At 34.6% G+C, this 20,815-nt stretch overlaps 2 protein-coding genes and 1 non-coding gene across 3 annotated transcripts; 2 read left to right on the top strand and 1 right to left on the bottom strand.

Annotated features, from left to right (window-relative positions):
* The first annotated feature begins 6,137 nt into the window (after positions 1-6,137).
* Positions 6,138-7,584, top strand: LOC131604983 (rho GTPase-activating protein 1-like). The gene is made up of 5 exons (XM_058877392.1): positions 6,138-6,589; positions 6,736-6,856; positions 6,949-7,068; positions 7,172-7,402; positions 7,483-7,584. The coding sequence occupies exons 1-5, from the start codon at positions 6,138-6,140 to the stop codon at positions 7,582-7,584; spliced, it is 1,026 nt and encodes a 341-aa protein (XP_058733375.1).
* Positions 7,585-9,294: 1,710 nt separating this feature from the next.
* On the top strand, positions 9,295-9,365 carry TRNAG-GCC (transfer RNA glycine (anticodon GCC)). Its single transcript has one exon. It is a non-coding gene; the product is annotated as a tRNA-Gly (tRNA).
* Positions 9,366-9,711: 346 nt separating this feature from the next.
* On the bottom strand, positions 9,712-13,866 carry LOC131601826 (uncharacterized protein At2g27730, mitochondrial-like). The gene is made up of 4 exons (XM_058873720.1): positions 13,753-13,866; positions 13,325-13,460; positions 12,497-12,535; positions 9,712-10,198 (listed from the first exon to the last, which is right to left on the bottom strand). Exons 2-4 carry the CDS (start codon positions 13,430-13,432, stop codon positions 9,986-9,988), a joined length of 360 nt encoding a protein of 119 aa, XP_058729703.1. The 5' UTR covers positions 13,433-13,460; positions 13,753-13,866; the 3' UTR covers positions 9,712-9,985.
* Between the last annotated feature and the right edge of the window lie 6,949 nt (positions 13,867-20,815).

The raw sequence follows: 20,815 nt of genomic DNA, 5'->3' as shown, positions 1-20,815 counted from the left end.
TAACCTTTTTACAAGAAGCAAGAAGTTTTCATCTTCATCCGATGCATCTTTCAATTTGCTTTCTTTTGAATCTACCTTTAATGCAATGCCTTTGGATTTCTTCTCTAAGTTCTCATGCTTTTCCAATCTTCCAAGTTCCGTCTCATATTCTTGAAGTTTTCCAAATAGTGTTGCGGAAGTAAATTTTGATAAATTTTTCTTTTCGGATATCGCCGTCACCTTTGGTTGCCACTCCCTTGTCAAAGATCTGAGCACTTTAAGATTAAGTTCTTCGGTAGTAAGAGTCTTACCAAGTGCCTTCAAGTGATTTGTCAAATGTACGAATCGTTTTTGCAAATCGAGAATAGTTTCACCGGGCTTCATTCTAAACAGTTCGTACTCTTGGCTTAAGGTATTCAATCTTGATCTTTTAACTTCAGTGGTACCTTCATGAGTTTCTACAAGAGTATCCCAAATTTCCTTTGATGTTGTACATGCCGATACTCGGAAAAATTCATCCATACTAAGAGCACCTTGAAGAAGATTGACCGCCTTTTTGTCAGCAAGAACCCTTTTTCTATCATTATCATCCCATGACGCTTTAGGTTTCTCCGATCCAACACCATTAACGACCGTTGTAGGGACATGAGGACCTTGTAGGACAGCCTCCCAAACTTCTTCTCCTTGTGCTTCTAGATGAGCCTTCATTCGGATTTTCCAAAAGTCAAAATATTCACCACAAAACAATGGAGGCTTGTTGTTAGAACCACCATCTTTGAAAACCGGATTTTGATTTGCGGAAGCCATTCTGGATCTTTAGGAACAAGTTACCTATAACTTGAAGAATGAAAGGAAATCTGAATTTTTGAAAAAATTCACGTGGGAACCGGTTCCAGTTTGGAGGAACCGGTTCCCAGTTCCCTCTGCCCAGCATATTTTCGTTCATCAAGTCCAGGAACCGAGTTCCACTTTCTGGGAACCGGTTCCCCAGTTCAAATTTTCAAATTTTAGTAACGTTACATATAGGGAACCCGGGTTCTGTTTTAAGGGAACCGGTTCCCACGTGAATTTTTTCAAAAATTCAGATTTCCTTTCATTCTTCAAAAGGTACCTCTTCATCTTTTACTCTTGCATCCTTCCATACAAAATAACCATTTGTAAAGGTGTCTTAGAGGCTATATATTTCAGTTTTTTCAGATTTTATTCTTTACCTCTTTCATTCAAATAATTCAAACAATTCAAGTGTCCATATCTTTTACAAAAATCATTCAAGTGTCCATACTTCATTTTTATTTGAAACTTTGTTCATACAACTTTCACTCAAATACCAAAGTTTCATATCATACATCCATTGAACACTTGTTTATGCATCAAGAGAGTTGTATACCATATACCTTAATATTTTTGATCAATGAAGTTTAAGCTCTCTTGAAATACTTGAATCTTTATGCTTTCATATGAATTGATCCATTCCTTTTGCAATTGAAATCTTGTCTTCATCAAAACCAAGTTGTAGAAAGATTGTCTTCGCAGTAGTGTTTCTTGAAATTCAAATCCTCTAGCAGCTTCTTCAATTTCTATTTGTGAATTCTTTTCCATTATTCATCATGCCAACTTAAGGGATCTCATGCCTAGTTAAAATGTTTCTTTTGCACAATTTCAGTATGTTGGTTGCTTTAATATTTTCTAAGGACTCCACTTGAACCCACATCAAAAAAAAGTTAATTGTCACAATATGGAATTCCAATTGATCCGAGGTCAATTGAAAGGAACTAAAGATGTTTGTGCCCCATTGTGAGAAAGGCAAGGTGGTGTAAACACGTGTAGCTTTGATGGCGAGTGTTGTAAACGTCTTCATGCTTCTGAAGTTGATCACTTTCTTTATGTAGTCTTTGGTGCCTTTGACCATAGATGGTCAAGAAAATCGGCCCTAAAAACTTTCTTAGCTAGAGCTTGGGCGTCTGTGTGTTGTTTTGTAATCCCTTCATGTACTTCAACGAGGGTGTGTGTGGCTTCTTCCCCTTCGAAGCATTTCAGCATATGGGTCGATTCCCTCTATCTTGGAATATGAGCTAGCCTTTCTCTATACGATAGCAGTGATAGTCAAATCGATTGGATGTTTTCCATGCTCAATATATATTGCGATGGGCGAGATCTAAAAAGGTTGTAAGCTATCCATAATCACCATATTTACTTCAGGAGTTTTGATGGTTTGACTCCTTAAAGTCTCTTGGATGAAGGAATGGTTGACATCAGAGGCTTTGGTGCTCACGAGTTTTGATAAAACATCTTCTCTCGTATCCTAGTCTCTTGGAATGTTCAAGATTTCATAAGATTTCAACTTGCCAATCTTTCTACGGTAAGAGTGACATATTGCCGCAATAGTGGGTATTGGGATTGAGATTTTATTTTGACTTGTGAATACAATTTAGGTATAAGTCGACTTTGATGCACCCAAAGTCTTTTTGGCTATGAAATTTGCGAACAAATGAGATTTCATCGTTGTCTTGGGATTAAAAGAGATGTCAAACTCGAGCATCTCAATAGACAACTTGGTCAATCTTTTGACCAAATTTGGTCAGTGTAAAGCTTACTTTAGTGGCAGATCGGTGCAAACAACGATGGCATGCACTAAAAAGTAACATTGTAGTTTCTTATATGTAGTCATTTATGTTTATGCTGCCTTCTCTGTCTTTTTATAACATGTTTCATGTTCAGATAAGACTTTAGGGATAAAATACGTCGGGCTTTGAGCAGAAACAATGACGTATAGGCATAAAATTTTCTCGAAAACCAGTCGTCATAGAGTTGGTGATATTGACAGTGTTATTTTTAAGGACATGAATGTTCGATCGCACTCCGGATTCCACTCCAAGCATGCTTTTTTCCTCATCGACTTTATGAACAACAAGGCATGTTGAGTCGACTTTGGGATAAACATGTTCAAAGTCGTGAGCATTCCATTTAACTCCATTATCTCCTTCTTTGATGCTGGTGCTCCCATCTTGATGATTGCCTCACATTTATCTGGGTTTTCTCAAGGCATATCTCTATTAGGTAAAAGCCTAGGAATTTACCGATCTGATCCCGAAGGTACATTTTTTCAAGTTGAGCCTCATATTGTATTTTCGAACTCTTTGAAATACGCCAGTGAGGTGTGAAATTGCTCTTCCCCTCTAGTGTTTTTTGTTTTTCTTCTTATCCTATTTATTATCTTTTATCATTTATTATTTTAATAATTGAGTCTCTTTTAGGTTAGATATTTGCACATATCTTAGAATTGATTGTAATTCATAAAATTGTATTTGCATGCATTAAATCGAATACTTAGGTAAAAGTCGAGGCAAAATGTTCAAGTCAAGTTAGTCAAATATTTGTGTCAAGAAACGTATGAATACATGATTCCTATTACACTAACTTTAGATTCAATCGTATACTTTAATTTACTTTTAAAAAAAATCAATTTTTAGAAATGAGATTCAAGTCAAAGTTATGCATGATTCGAATTAAAAATTGAATGTGGAAATTCAGAATTTGCCTATCCTAATTTGATTTTAAAATCACATGTTTTCCTAATTTCAATCAATGGTGAAATTATTTTAAATCAAATAAAGTATGATTCAAATCATAAACATTCTTAACTCGAATCATAGAAAGCATAATTCAAATCATAAACATTGTTGACTCAAATCACAGAAAGTACAATTCAAATTGTAAACATTATTGACTTGAACCATACTAAATGCTTATTTTAATTAATAATTTCATTCAAAATATGGATCTTGATTATGTCATAATGATTTGAATCATAGGATTCCTTAACTCGAATCACTGATTCGAATTAAATGGACAAAAACTGAGTATTAAGCTCTTGATTCAAATAATTTCTTCATTTGACTAAAATCATACCCATTGCTCTTTACTTGAATCAAAATGGTGTTTTTACTCATTTTTTTACATAATCTCCAACACCTATATAAATTAAATTTCCTTTTTTTTATCATATCATATATTTGAAAGATTTTCAAAAACCTTGAAACCAACTTTCAAAGAAAACTTTTCACAATTTTTTGTTGCATTTGAAATCATGTTTAACCTTTAACAAGATTACTATGATTTGGCTGCTTCTCAATTCTTAGGGAGTGTAATATCTATCATAGAGGAGGTTCATTCATTGTTAATGTTTGTGAAATTTTTGAGTTGCAGATCAGGTTTAGCTGAGATTAATAACTCAACAAGAGAAAAAAATAAAGGATTTATTCCCCATTGAAGACTTCGGTAGAGTTGAGTGAAGGTTGTTGATGACACTGTATCATTACGTAATATTTGTAAGTAGTTTCGACAGAATCGGTGGAATTATGAGCAAAAGCCAAACTAAAATGATAAAGAAGTGAACAAAAAGTGTTTAAGGTGAAGAAAAGGGGACTTAAAAAAAATTAAGAAGAAAACGAAAAAAATATGAGATTCAGCCATTGGAATTCTCGCAACCACAATGCTTTCATCGTGTGCACGATGAGCACATGTCGCGATCATGATAGTACCTAACGCAATCACGATGGTACCTTATCCCGACACGTTTTGCCAGCTTTAAAAGGGAAAATTTGGTACTTTTTATAGGACTGTGAATTTTATGCGAGAAAGTGACGATAATGAGTACTTTGTGACGATTTTGAAGAGCTTTAGAGAAATTGGGGGCCTTATTTTCCATTGATTTGCACTCCAACTATTTCGTTCAGAAACCAAAAATCAAGATGCAGTTGATGAACTAAGTATCTTGAAGCGACGATGTTGATCTATATTGTTGCGGTGCAGGGCGAACCTGCATGGTTAACACTTAAACGTCAACGTCATTTCAAGATTCAACAAGAGAGTAGTTAAAAGTGGTGATTAGAGAATGTACATTGCTTCCAGTGTGAACTGACTTATATACGTCGGAACAAATTAAATAAATTTGAAATGAATTAGGTCTTGAGGAGGGATCAAATTACACCCGAAGAGTTACACCACAAGTTACACTCGTTCAATAACTACATCTCGAATTAATATTTTTTAAATTCAACCGTTGGATTGAAACATAATATCATATAGATCTTACCTATAAAGTTTGAGCTTAATCTATAATGATTTACTATGTCATTGAATCACATCAAAATTAACGTTATATGAAAGCTCATTTTGACGTTAATCTTTGGATATCTTGATGATATAGTAAATCATTATAGATTAAGCTCAAAATTTATAGGTATGATCTATATGATATTATGTTTCAATCCAACGGTTGAATTTAAAAAATATTAATTCGAGATGTAGTTATTGAACGAGTGTAACTTGTGGTATAACTCTTCGGGTGTAATTTGATCCCTCCTCTTAGGTCTTAACTATTTGAGTCTTTGGCCAACCCAAAATATATTCTATACTATTTTGTGATAAACTAAGTGTTATCTTTAAATGTTATGACATTGTTTAAAATATTTACATTTTGATGTTACAAGCTTTTGAATGATATGACATTGTTATGATCTTTTAAGAAGATTTTGATGCAAGGGTTCATAAAACATGAATCAAAACTATATTGACTAGTCATACTACACATTTACTTGAATAAAACATGTTTACTTGTACAAAACACATTTACTTAAACACAAAATATTACAATTTAAATCAAATTAACAATCTTTATTAAAGACAATTTCACTCAAGACTGCTCATGACACAACTTAAAGGTAAAAATAACAATTTTTGCAACCAAAAAAAAAAGTTCATTTTTCTTCATTTGTCATCTTCACAATTTTCAATTTCATTTCAAAATTTTTGACACATTTCTCCATACAATCAGGTCACTGAGTGCACGTCATTTATTCTTGAGTAATGTTGTCTACATTCTACTTGAAAATTTTGCAATCAGTATTTAAAGTCTTTTTAATTACTGAGTTATTCTAATTACTACCTCTTTGTCAAATAGCAATTTTCTATGAATTAATCTCATTTCCTTTCACCTTGTTGAAATCATTTCTTTTTCAATCTCTCTTGAATTTCTTGTTCATCTTGACCATTTCCCTCCAACACCTCTTTCTCCACAAAATAGCATCTTCATCTTCATCTTCTTCTTTTCATAAAACCATAAAACTTTCTTAAAACACTTCATCTTTTCACCAACCATGGCTCAAGTCCTACACTCTCCAACACCATCCTCCCATTTCTCTTCATCAACCACTCCTCCAGCTTCTTCTGATGACACCATTCTCATTCTCTCTACCGACCAAGAACAACACCAACCACCATCACTCTCTTCTTCTTCATCTTCTTCTTCTTTTTCTTCTTTAGCCGTGGCAGTTAACAACAGTTTTTCTGCAGTAACAGAATGTGAAGCAGAGGGGAAAAAGACACAGCAAGAGCTATCCCTTTTGGCCATTCTTGTGACCCTTTTGAGGAAATCCTTAGTTTCTTGCTCTACTGATTCTGCTGCCATGGAAATCGCTGCTGCTATGGATATCGGTCACCCGACTAACGTGCGCCACGTTGCGCATGTTACTTTCGATAGGTTCAATGGTTTCTTGGGTTTGCCTCGAGAGTTTGAACCTCAACTCCCCACTATACCTCCTAGTGCCAGGTAAGTTCTTTCTTTCCTTCATTCTTGTTAGCACCGACACCTCTGAAAAAATATGTTATCGAGTGTCTGTGCTTAGTAGATTATAGCATGTTCTTCTCTTTTACGTGTTTTGGTGAATATTTTGTTTTGATTTTTCACATATGTAGTGCAACTGTTTTTGGAGTTTCAACAGAATCCATGAAACTATCATATGACACAAGAGGGAACATTGTGCCAACGATTCTACTACTAATGCAAAGACACTTGTATGCTCAAGGAGGATTACAGGTTTCAATTCTCTTCAATCTTTATCCGTAGATCGGCGTTCAAACCCGGGTCGCCGCATAAGTTTTAATTATTTCTTGGTTAAACATATGCAGGCAGAGGGAATTTTCAGAATTAACGCGGATAATAATCGAGAGGACTATGTTAGGGAACAATTGAGTAAGGGAGTGGTTCCTCAAGACATTGATGTACATTGTTTAGCAGGATTGATTAAGGTATCATCTCAATGAAAAAGAAGCATTATTGTTTTATACGCGTTTATCTGTCTTTCTATTGCGCGCGCTTAACTGTGTATCGATTTTATCATGCCTCTTGAAGGCTTGGTTTAGGGAGCTGCCAAGAGGTATTCTGGATTCTTTATCTCCAGAGCAGGTGATGCAATGCCAAACAGAAGAGGATTGTGCAGAACTCGCGAAACAGTTACCTCATACTGAAGCTTCGCTTTTGGAATGGACTATCAATCTGATGGCTGATGTTGTTCAAGAGGAACGTCTTAATAAGATGAACGCGCGCAACATTGCTATGGTTTTCGCACCAAACATGACTCGTGTAAGTTAGTTTTAATCACGAAGTATTGTGAATCTGAGACAGTCACCAGACACGACACTAATATGTTTACCTGATTGCAGATGGTAGATCCTTTGACTGCACTGATGTATGCAGTTCAAGTGATGAACTTCTTGAAGACACTTGTATCAAGCACACTAAAGGCAAGGAAGGAGGGATTCTGATGTAGAATCATCACTGAATTTTATATAGAAGTTATCGATTTCGCAACAAAAAATGAAGTACTGATCAACTAAGCAATTTGAACAGCATAGATTCAAGATCAGAGTGAAATAAAAGCACCATTGTACTGGAATGTAAATTGATTTTTTCTGACATTTATGACACTAAATGTTTGTCTGATTTGTCTTAAGTTGCAACTTGCAAAGATAAGATTTAGAAATAGTTCAGTTTTATTGTTTCCTTAGTTTGTTTGATTTTAAGGTATTACAGTACGATCAGCACTACCATAGTATTGAAGGTCATGACCGTCTTTGAAGGCGTGCAAGACAGACTACCGCACATGGTCCAAATATTTGAAACGCTTAAATTGGCAGTTAAATAGTAGAACCTCATAAAATATTTGTCACGGTTAAATGTGGCTGATCTATACAGGACTAGAAAATTTAAGACGGCTCTGTTTAAGGTGACGTGTATGCATGAGCTGCATCATTCTAAAGTTTATGCAAACCGCAATTTAAAATCATTATCGTAATTCTAACCTATAAATAGATATAGTACATAATGAACAAATAAATCATAATGCTGTTAATATAGATATCTTTTCCACCTCAATATATATATTGGTTCAAGTTAGAACCACCCAAGATATATAACAGAAAAAAAAAAAGATACCAGAAAAATAACAGCCTCCTACACAATAATGGCATATTCCTCCTGGTTTTACTTCATCTCATGCTATTTTTATATCCCTTTCCCACTTTTTTCTCTCCCATGATTCCAACCACAAAAACTCAAAAAAATTGTTATTGTTTATCTTTTCTAATACTCTCTTAATATATGCTTTGTTTTCTATTGATCAAAAACAAAACATTTTTATACAAAACAAAAAAACATCAACCTTAAAAACCTAGGAAATATCAATCATCATCATCATGTCATGCAGCCTTCAACAAATATTTGAAAATCCTCCATTGCCTGCAGAAAGTCCAACAGTACTTCTTGATCAATCCCTTTCATCATGGAAAAACCAAATCAAACCAATGCGTCATTCATCTTCCTTCACTGAAATTTTCGAAGAGCTTTGTAACGAGAGTATTACGCCGCAAACATCACCATTACCATCACCATCATTGTCATCTTCATCGTCATTTCCGGAGCTAGTAAACTATATAAACCCTATACAAATTAAATCACCTCTTAGGAAAGAGAACTCATTGTCTAACAAAAAGAAATTATCTTTGAGTCTAGAGAATTTGAATATTTGTACAAAAAGAGTAGAAGAATACAAACAAGAAAAAGATGATAATGAAGAAAAAGACGGCGACGAAGATGGAGGCGAAAAGAATGAGGGTTTAGAAGGAAAATGGTTATGGGAGAGTGGTGTTACAAAAGAGGTGAATGAGTATCCTCCTCCAATATCATGCATAGGGAGAAGTGGAAAACTTTGTGTTAGTTTTGTATCTTATAGGAAAAATGGAAGGTTTGTTCTTAAACAAGTTCAAATACCAACACAAGATTTTCTTCATGCTCATAGAGAAGATGGAAGGCTCACCTTGCATTTTGTTCAACATGATGGAGAGGAACAAGAGTTTTTTGGAGATGAAGAAGATTATGATAGTGGTGTAGAAAGTAATGTAGATGAAGAAGAACAAGATTGTGAAGGTGATGTAAAACGTAATAATTCAATATAGAAAAAACTGTTTTTCCATAAAGCACCAGTGGTCTAGTGGTAGAATAGTACCCTGCCACGGTACAGACCCGGGTTCGATTCCCGGCTGGTGCAAAATGGATTTTACGTTTTGTTTTCAGCTATGTATCAGTATATCATGTTTTCACATTTACAAATACATCAGATACGGCTACTTGTATTTTAACAAAACTCATTGATTTACTGATATATATCAAGATAGAGAGTTTAGGTTCATTGCTGCATTGCTGTTTTCATTTAGAATTTGGCTACTTTAAAGTGAATATATATAGATTGTTATTTGCGCTTAACCATCGAAATTCCTCACTATGTATGTACACTTGTTAAAATAAACTTTTTCATGAATCACAATCAAGAAATTCATCAATCGTAGCACAAAACACTTGTTAAAATAAACTTTTTCATGAATCGCACGACATACTTTAGAAATTGAATTTGCGCAGTGGCGCCTAAACTCGGTTGAAATGTCACTGAATGTGGTTTTCCTTACAAATTATCCTTCTCATTTCACATGTTACAGTTTCGCTGTTGATGCTCATCATGCTAAGAGACATTATAGAAAACAATGTAAAGAACAAAGAAGTAATCCATGCTAACAGTATGATGGATAAAAGCAGAGTGGTGTGTAGTTATTTATTTTTGTGCAACTGTTGCAACCAAATCGAAATCAAAAACAAGCACCACAACTGAAATCTTCAATCCTGCACTTCTGGCTTCTTTGCAGTGCCTTTAAGGTACCATCCTACAGCTGCAAGAATTGTAATAGTGCCAGCTACAACACCATAATTCCGGTATTTGTCAGTTGAAACTTTGGCACTTGATGTTTCGGCATGTCCGGAGCTACTTGGTTTGGCATCGGTTACTGTACCACTTGAGCCTGCAGCTGGCTTTGCTTCTGGTTGAGGACCCTATATTATAGAATACACATATTTAACAGTAAGTTCAAAGCATGACATTGATAGAAAATGCAGAGAGTAACAGGAAGAACATCGAAACATGAAAGAGAGATAGAAAGAGAAATGAGATAGACAGTGAATGAAAGCAAGAAATGTGATGGGTGGTGTGATAGATAAAGAGAAGTAAAAATAAAGACAAGGTGAAAAAGTTACGTGACAACAAGAATGCGTGAGAATATAAATTAGAACTCAAACAATTTATTGCTACCAAGTCAATTTAACAGAGTCTCAAACAAGTAACTCTGCAAAAGCAAAAGCCTTGAAGTCTTTCATTCAGTAAGAACAGGAAGTAGCAGAATATAAAGAAATAACATTGCAGATTATCAGGTTTGGTCCCTTAGTTAGAGTATTATTAAATGACTTTCATTTTTACCATAAAAAGTATATAATGAAAAAGAAAAGGGAATTGAAACTGCAATTTACAATAGTCAAAAGAGGGTGGTTATGTGAGTTGATGATAATCATGCTTAGGAGGAAATAATACAACTTTAATTTTGTCATTCGTTTTTAAGCTAATTTCTGCCAACAAAATTATTTGTCAATTGTCAATTCTTCAAGATTCCATTTTACCATCACCAATTGCTGAAAAACAAATTATTTCTCCTTGTGTCGTCGCCTCACTTAAAACTCATTTTTTCGATTAATAATTCAAGTAATATCAACAAGCATCGTCTAGTTACAATAAGATGCGACAACAGATTTCATCGAGTACAACAATCTAAATTTTCCATGAATTTATGCAATCTCCGCAAATGACAAAAGCATACTTTGGGGCCGGCAGAATGTAATCAAGTTTCGGAATCATAGCAGAACGTGTTAGACTGTAGTAAGCATGTGCTTCTTAATATACAGACAGTAGATTAATATCTAAAATCAAAATGTTGCAAGATAGTCAACCAACTATTAATTCAAGATACTTTACAATTGCTATAGTATTAGTGTTGTACTTGTATCTGATTTGATATGCATATCATACACCTAAATTTAAATATCTAAAGAGTATCCTCAAAAAAAATTTATAAAATTATTGACCCATGGTCCCTTAAGTTTGGAATATGATTCAATGAGTTTAGATACAACACCAAAACTTGTCTTGAAGTTTCTTGTACAGCTAGTTCTTATATTGTGCGAGGAATTAGAGGGAACTCATTTATTCATTCTTGTTGAAAAAAAAGACAAAAAGGACCCAAAAAAGGTTGGCGTTTTGGTTTATGTGTATACCAATCTTTTGATTTTGGTTCAGAAAAGATAAAGGGTATGCATAATGAAGAAGAGATGACATTATAAGTCGTTCATGGAAATGTATATGATTGACATGAAGATGACAATAGACATTAGACTTCTATAAGGCAGAGTTGTCTTATTATGATCAAGACATAGAACAACTCTTATTATGATCTAGACTTAGAAGCCATACATTCTTGGATTATAGGAACGGGTAACACAAGAGTGAATTAATATTAGACAATTGTGTAGAATCAAGACTTCTTTTTTCATTATAATCACATCACATGCATTTTTTTGTAAATTGGGATCATCATTTATGGGTAAGGTATATCTTAATAAAAAATATCAATGTCAATAGATAAAGATCACGCATGCTTTATATATTTGTGTAAATATATCAGTGGCTCTATGTTATTTCATATCTTCATCAAATATACATGTTGTATCATAGTCAACCAACATTCATGTTATCACTCTTTTGTGCTTGATTATAATATTATCACTCTTTATCATTTGGGAAATAGCCCTTCATGTAAAAAAAAGATATGATTGATGCTAAATCTACTTTTTACATCATCCAACTGCAGCTGAGGGCATCCTAACAGTGTGCACCCTTCATTTCTAAGACTAAGAGGTCATGTTTAATGCTGAATCTTAATAGGCTCAATTTGGATTTCCTAATAAAGGGATGGTGAAATTTTTTAAAACAATGTTATAGGCCAAATTACAAATTTTTGCAAAGGATAATGAATAGCTAGCCATAAAGTGGCTGCCTTGACTATCATTTTCTGAATTTTAAATGGGTGAATGAGAAAACTCTTATATCATTAGAACAAACTAAACCAATAAAGCTTCTGATCGATCATTTTCCACCAACAAAATATGATAAAACACTCAATCAGGAAACTAGATGTGGAATAACAGGTTGAAGAATAACGCCCTAAACCTAAAGGTTAAATACTTTCAACTTACAGAGGCGCATTTTATAATATTAACAAAATAAGGTGAAATTTTAGGTCATACCTTGCGAGCAAGCTTCTCCAACTTCTCTTGCTCAGCTTTCTGCAATATAAAAAATAAATAAACACCACATCATCAACATGCCCAGACCTTTATTGATGTAGACATACTCTAACAACATAAGTTAAAGCTATAGTTTTTTTTTACGGCTTTTGAGTTGACTAGTAACCAAACATGTATATTAAATTGTTGGGCAGCAATCTATTTTCTAGGCAAGCATTTAACAAGTAGATTAACAGATCATGAAAGTGAACAAATAATTGATTCCTTCTGTTAGAAATTAGTAGAACCCGGGGCAACACTTATGACCGAAACACTTTGAATAACGGTATTTACACAATTCCATAGATTCGTCAGAGCCAAAACAAAAATCATTTAAAACAAATTAAAATTTTGAAGGCATTAAAAAGGAAATGTGTTTGATTTTAATTTCTCCTCAACATGAACATAAGATGCAGCGCGATGTATGGTAAAATAACAAACCATCGCGAATTTTCGCATAAGCAATGAGTCTCTACAAAGTACAAAGATTTTGACCATATTTTAGAACAATATGGAAATCGATTATACCATATATCATATCATACAGCTCAGTTCATATTTCATATGCACTGATATAAATACAAAGTAACAACTCTATTATAACACACAAACACTATTACACAACAACCAAGAATTGTCAACGAATCTTTTTGCAATTCGAGCACAGAAAAAGGCTCTAAACACACTCAATTATACTAAAACCTCCAATCAATTACAATTAACAAGCTAAAAAACAAAACAACAAAAAGCAAGAGTAAATAAACAAACTAAACCATCTTTTGAAGCTACCTTGAAGTAAGCATTTTCTACAGCTTTTTCCTCCTCACCAAGAACTTTCCCAGTACCACTGCTAAATAGCCTCCTGGATGCATATCTCGCAGCCACCCGTGTCGCCATTACCGTGGTTTCTTTTACTTTCTTCTTTCTGTAAATAACATAACAACGAATGGTAAAGAAAAAATTTCTTGTAAAATCGAAACGAATTTACACCAAAATTCCATGCCCTATCCACCAGAAATTCGCAAACACATACAAATAATAACAATTTTTCACAAAAAGAATAAAAAACTATGCAATAGCAAGAAATGAAGGTACAAATTGAAATGCAGATCTCATCAACTAAAGGGGATCGATTAATCAACAAAGCTAGCTAGGTCTAAGCATTGAGAAATTTTCGGAAAAGTTGAAATTGGATCGTAAGGAAAGAGAGAAATTACCAGATTGTGTTGAGCGGTGAGGTGAGAGTGAGGGGTTTGTGGAAGTAGAAGAAGCAAAGTGTGGCTGATTTGTTCTTCTTTTCTACACCCTTCACTTCAGGGTTTAAATACGACACCGTTTCCAACTACCATTTCCATGATATTTAAAATAAAAATAAAAATATTATTCAGAATTCTACTATAAAAATTTAGGGTCTGTTTGGTAAAAATAGCGGTTGACTGATAAGCTAACTGATAGCTTATAGCTTACGACTAATGACAGATAGCTTATAGCTTATGACTAATGACTGATGACTGATGACTTATAGCTTATAGCGGATGGTTGAGATTGATAGTTTATAAGCTCATTGAAGTGTTTGGTAAAATTAGCGGTTCAATTAACCTATAATTGTAAAATGACATAAAAGATATTTAATATGTAATTATTTTATTTTAAATTAAAATAAATTATAAAAGTTAAAAATGTTTTATTTGAAATAATAAGGATAAAAAAGGAAGAAAAAGTAATAAACTATATGAAATAAGCTAAAACGCTATTTGAAATAGCGTCTAAAAAATAAGCTATAAGATAGTAAAATAAGCTATAAGCTAGTAAAATAAACTATAAGCTCGTGATGAAAAGACCGTTACCAAACAGGTCTAAATTATCATATCATATGAGCTTATAAGACATAAGACATAAGCTATAAGCTCGAAAACATGTTTTACCAAACAGAGTCTTAATGTGGTTTTTACAAAAGTATTACGGATTAAAGATATAAAATGATTTAATTTTATTTGATTAAACATTTTTGACATCATCAATTCTTATTAAAGTGTTTTTCAACATACTGATTATGAACAATTTTCTTTTTACAGAGTATTTAAAATTAAGGAGTTGAAGTTTTGGGTTTTTAGAGTGGAGAAGATGGAGTTTTAGTTTTATGAGTGATGATGAATGTTAGTAATGATAAAAATGAGGTTAATGGCAGAGTGAATGAGTGAGGTTTTGTTAAAGAGATTAATACTTTTTGAATTATTGGATAATTATTGAGATTGAGAATGTTGGATCGAAGATGTTTTGAGGAAGTAAATGGGTTAGTGATCTTACCTGATCAGAAGAATCGTCAAGGTCGGCAACGTGATAGACTTCTGTAGACTGGGAGGTGTACCTGCAAGGTACTTCGATGCTATTGCCAAAGTAAGTTTTAGAACAAGGAGAGCAAGTACAGAAGAGATATGTTAGAGTGAATAATGATTATCTGACCTTATAGTAAAAAAAGGTATTTATAGCCTCCGACGCTGGGCCTAGATTTCCTAATTGGGTCAAATCCATTGGAGGCCCACGGGCTAGGTGGCATCTTTAAGCCCACTTCATACTCCCAACATCCAGATGACATCTTGTTAAGCCCATCTCAATCAATTCTCTCAATAACTGGGTGGTATCTCTAAGCCCATCCCTGATACTGCAAATTTCAGGGTATTCTAGTGTTCAATCCTCTTCCACCTTCAGATTCCGACAGACACACAAACCATTCTACATCCTCAGGTTTAAGAAGATTGAACAGGGGCAGTTGTCATACCCCAAAATTTGCCCCCTCATTTTTAAAGACAAAAATCTTCAAATGCGAAAATAATTGAAGAGGACACCCTAAGCTTTCCAACAAATTCAAAATTATTCCCAAATAATGAGAACTGAGAAAATTATGGCGGGTGAAAGTTGGGAAATTTTGAGTCAATGCATAAAATCCAAATTGAGCAAATTCATTATTGGGTCATAGTTTTAATCCAATCATCCCTTAAATTGTTTTATTTTAGTTGTTTTGATTTATTCATTTAAATAATTCAAAATAAAGAAAATAAAATAAATTAAGCTCTTAGTGAGGTCTAAGCCCATCTTCCTTTTAACCTAATGTTTTCTTATAAATAACTAACAACCCTTATTTTTAACCATTCACCTCTACCAAATTCTCCATTCTCATACACTAACAATCAACAACTCTCATAATTTTACACCCATCCACAAAAAAACCTTTACCATTGTTTCTGACTGTTACGAATAATCTTCCACCACTCAAATTCGGTTGCAGTAGAGTGATAAATTTTCCAGCCTATCAGCTGAATTCTGAAACTACTGTTTTGATTTGCTCCGAATTTTTTTTAGAAGTTCAGAAAAAAATCGAGGAACAATACACCTTTAGAATAAAATTCTAAATGATTTTGACGCTCAAAAATTTTGTAGCACCGTTATCTTATTTTATTTTATTTATGATCAGGTTTTTATATTTTTTTGATTTTATTTTGATCACTTTTCTATTTTTTTCATTTGTTTTCTTAACCGTAACATTGCATGGTTTATGAACAGGTTTCCTATGGATTTGAATTGGCCAACTGGAAGAAGCTTTATCCCTTGACCTCAAGGAGGTTATTTGTATTTGGCCAAAAGCCTTTTGACTTTTGGCCAAATCAAGGTTATTTGTATTTGGCCAAAAACCTTTTGGTATTTGGCCAAATCAGATTATTTGTAATTTTGTCCATAATTTAATTTTCTAAACCCCAATTCTTTTCTTGTGTTAATATTATTATTATTATCTTTATTATTAACATTATTACTATCCTTTTTTGCAGGTACTTCCTTTGGCCATTAACCTTGTTTTGGCCAAACAACTTTGTTGGCCACTTTCTCATCATGCACCCTCAAGGCCTAGCCGCATAGAATCCAGCCACACCATATCAGATCAAATCCTGGTTTTTCTTTAATTCGTTTTTTTTAATTATTGGTTTATTGTTTTATTATTTAAATTTTCACTAAAACCTTAATTTTTTTTCTCAAACCATAAAATTCATGTTATTTTCATAAATCACTCTAAAATCTTTTTTTATAAAATTAATTTGTTTTTTTAAATTTAAATTAATAATTTAGAGTAATATTTATTTTTAGGTTTAAATAATTAAGTTTTTTAAATTTAGGTTAATTCAACAATAATATTTTTAGACTTAGGTTAATTTAATCAAATTAGGATTTTTAGGCTAATTTATTTTTAGGTTTTCTAACCCTGATTTTATTTTTTGGCTATATATTTTTCATCATGACTACTAACCACTGTTTTCCCTAACCCTTTTAATTTTTGATTTGTTATGCGCGAATTCTCTTCTCACCCCATACTGTGTGATTGTCGCATGTGCCTTTATTTTAATTCTGTCTCGTTATTTATTATTTTGGGTTTTATTCTATTATTCGCATTACTATTGCTTGCTATTATTTTGCCTCTATTCCTCTGCAGGTGTTTATTGTAATAGATTTAGGATTTTATTTTCTTGCCTTTATTTTTCTGCCCTACAGTTGTTTATTGTAATAGCGTAGAACCATTAAACTGCTCTATTAACTGTTGTGGTTAGTAATCCTAGGGAGTGCAAGCCTGTTTAAAATGAATTAGCTCACTAATTACAAGATAAAATATCCGAACGGAATCACTTGATTGTGCCACACACACACCTTTGGGGTAACCTCTCTTGTTGCCTTGTTGCCTGTTGCCTTTTAATTACGATTTTGAAATAGTCAAGTCCCTCGATTCCGATGATACCTAAGCAAAACAAATGTTACTCTCAGTTCATCATCAAATGATCTTGTCCCTCGATGTTGCCTCGGAAATAAGATGATTGTCCCATTGCTAAGGTATCCTCGCCTGTTGCCTTAAAATGACTATTATATCCTTCCCTAAAGACTACCTACCCCCTATATGGTAGGGACAGTTTTATGGCGAACGATACTTTTCTCGATGACCCTTTACATCCAATGAAAGGACTTCCTACCCTCTTATGGTATGGATAGCCTTTTCAAACCAAAAAGCTAAAAGAACAATTTTTCTAACTTAGGGTAGGTGCTCCTGATTGCTTACTCTTTTCAATTTCAAAATCTTTTCCCACTCCTTTTCAAATTACTTTCAAAAAGGCTACGCTTATTTTACAAGCTAAAGTCCTTAACATAAGTTTTATTATTCACACACGACACTTTTCAAACATTTCAAACAAACAAAGTGAGCTAAGCAATTAAGAGCCCATGGATAACCATGGATACAAAGGGTGCTTACACCTTCCCTTTGTATAACTTACCCCCCGAACTCAATCTCTTTCAAAAAGGTTTTTTCCTGTTCTTTTAGCCTTTCTATATATTGGATAAAATAAAAGTCGGTGGCGACTCTTGCTATCCGCAACATTTTAAAAGTCAGTTCTCCCACCGTATTACAGAACTGGCGACTCTGCTGGGGATACTTATAAAAAGAGGGGTTACCTTAAAGTTTAGGATCACTTGATGTTTGTTTTGCTTGCTTTATTTTTCAGGGTTGTTTTGGGAATTGAATGGAACATGAATCCTATACCCGGATTCGAGTGCACCCTGAGATAGGAAGTGGCATAGTCATGGCGACCTCCTTCATGTATGTGAAGGATTGGTCAATATGAGAGTTCACGCTTAAGTTAGGCCTCTATGGGTGTTTGCATGCTTCTCTTGTATGAGGGAGGTTCGTGTGGATATCTGTGGGTGAGTCGGAGCTTAAGGACCTTTAGTTACCTTTAACCCATCTTGGCCTTTAGGAACGTAGTGGGGGGACTACTCTTGATGTATGTTGAGGGAATAGTCGATACCCGATACTACAGCTCAGATAGGTTCTTTCTCAAAGTATCATTGCATGGTATGTACGCATCATGTTCGAGGGTGCTTTAGAAGGACTGGCAATTCTGGGTAACTTTGTAGAACATGTTGTTGATTTCATCCTTATCCATAGAATTACCTATCGGGGAAGGGTAGTTTACCTGGTCAGACCCCATGCAAACCTTTAAACCTAAGGACACTTGTGTGACTTGCTTGTGTGTGCTGCTAACCCTTTGATTTCCTTGCAGGCTTTCTTGTGGGACTCACTCGTCCTTATTACCTTATGCTTTGCTTACTACATTACATCTGCATGACATCATGACATCATGACATTATAACATAGTATGTTAACTAACCCTTTCAAGGATCTTAGGAATTTAGGGAGCACAATTTCAGGTGCTATTATCAAGGACTGAATCCCTATCAAGGGGCAAGAGGATTTATTTTCCTCTATCCATATACCTTCAAAGTCAGAGGTATCCCGAATCAGAGGCGATGACCCACTCGATATAGTGAGCTTGATTCTCAAAGAAAGACGTTCAAGGACGAAAGCCAAGATTCTCCAGACGAAGCAGTGACTGATTCAATGTCTAAATGTAGCAAACTAAATTTCCTAAAGATCATTGAAAACATTGCATTTGCATTCATAACATGTTTCCATAACATGTCTCTCATCTTCTCTCGCTGTTTATTTCAGCACAAATGAATCTCGAGCAATCAGTCAGAAATTTCCAGGCTCAGAATGCCCAGTTCTAAAACTTGATTCTGAATTTGTCCAAGGAGAAAGACGAGCTAAGAACCTTGTTAACCAAGAAGCAGAAAGATCAGCGTAGGAAACAGGGTGGCCAACGTACTTGGAAGTCCAAACCCAAAAGGTCAATGGCTCCACGGCACATACCATTGTCTCAAGCTTTGCAACACCTGCTCAATCGGAGTCTGATAACTCTATTGCCTTCATACTCTACTCCAGCAAATCCAGCTCCCGGATACAATCATAATGCAAGATGAGCTTATCATTCGAATAGTCCTGATCATGATACAAAGGATTGTAAGCATATAATTCAAAAATTAATCTATGACAAGATCATTGATTTCAATTCACCTGAGGAACCTCATATAGCTGATGTTGTGCACAACCAGAAAGGTCGTAATAAACGCAACCAATCTGTTGGGGCAGTTCTGATCTCTACACCAGTTCCACAACAACGACGCAAGCCATATGCACCTAAGCGTCAATTCACCAAAATTAACATGTCATTAGATCAGGCGTTGCAATATCTGTTAAAGGCAGGAATGATTACTGTGAGGGATCCTCCTCAACACATAAACACTTCCTCTGCTAAACAAAATCCAAACTGCGATGTGCCTACCATTCCAATAGTCCCGGGCACGATACCAATAGCTTTTGGGTATTAAAGATCAAGATCCAAGACATGATCGATGTTGGTGAAATTGAGTTCAATCCTCCTAAGACCCCTATCGTGATCACTGCTCCCATGCCTAATCATGACAATGCCTTCCCACAGAGTCGACTTCACAAGATCATATCCCACAGAGTAACCCTCGAGAAGATATCTTCAAATGTTCTCTTCCCGATAGAGACTTAGTCCCCCAATGGAGTTTACATAGTTCTGATACTTAGTTCCGGGTATTCTCCAGAGATAGTTCAGAGATAATTAGGACAAAGATTTAATTCTGATACTTAGTTCCGGGTATTCTCCAGAGATAGTTCAGAGATAGTCAAGACAAAGATTTAATTCTGATACTTAGTTCCGGGTATTCTCCAGAGATAGTTTAGAGATAATCAAGACCAAGATTTGATTATGATACTTAGTTCCGGATATTCTCCAGAGATAGTTTAGATATAATCATCTTTCCAAGATCTAATTCAGTTACTACGAACGGTGCTGACACGATCAACATTCAAAGATCTAATTCTATCACCACGAACGGTATAGACACGATCATCTTTCCAAGATCTAATTCAATTACTACGAACGGTGCTGACACGATCAACCTCTAACAGACACTTCTCAACACACTGAGCTCAAATACAGCCTAGCGTATGGCTCATTCTGGTACTTCTCAATACAAATAATCCAGTCTAACGTACGACTCATCCTAGGATACAACCTGACATATGGTGTATTCTGACAACTATCAACACAGGGGACCTGGTCTAACGTACGACCAATCTTACAGCCTAACGTACGACTCATCCTTCAGCCTAACGTACGGTTTTTACGGACATTTAACAATGCAAACTAGACACCTAAGCGTCAATTAACCAAAATTAACATGTCATTAGATCAAGCATTACGACATTTGTTGAAGATCGAATTGATTACTCTGAGGGACCCTCCTAAGACGCATATGGTGATCACTGCTCCCGTGCCTAATCATGACAAGTCTGACTAATGTCTAGAAGGATGG

The sequence above is a fragment of the Vicia villosa genome, linkage group LG5 (assembly GCF_029867415.1).
Source record: "Vicia villosa cultivar HV-30 ecotype Madison, WI linkage group LG5, Vvil1.0, whole genome shotgun sequence".
Taxonomy (NCBI): Eukaryota; Viridiplantae; Streptophyta; class Magnoliopsida; order Fabales; family Fabaceae; genus Vicia; species Vicia villosa.
The sequence above is the reverse complement of the archived record's forward strand: the minus strand, read 5'-3'. Positions and strand labels throughout refer to the sequence as shown.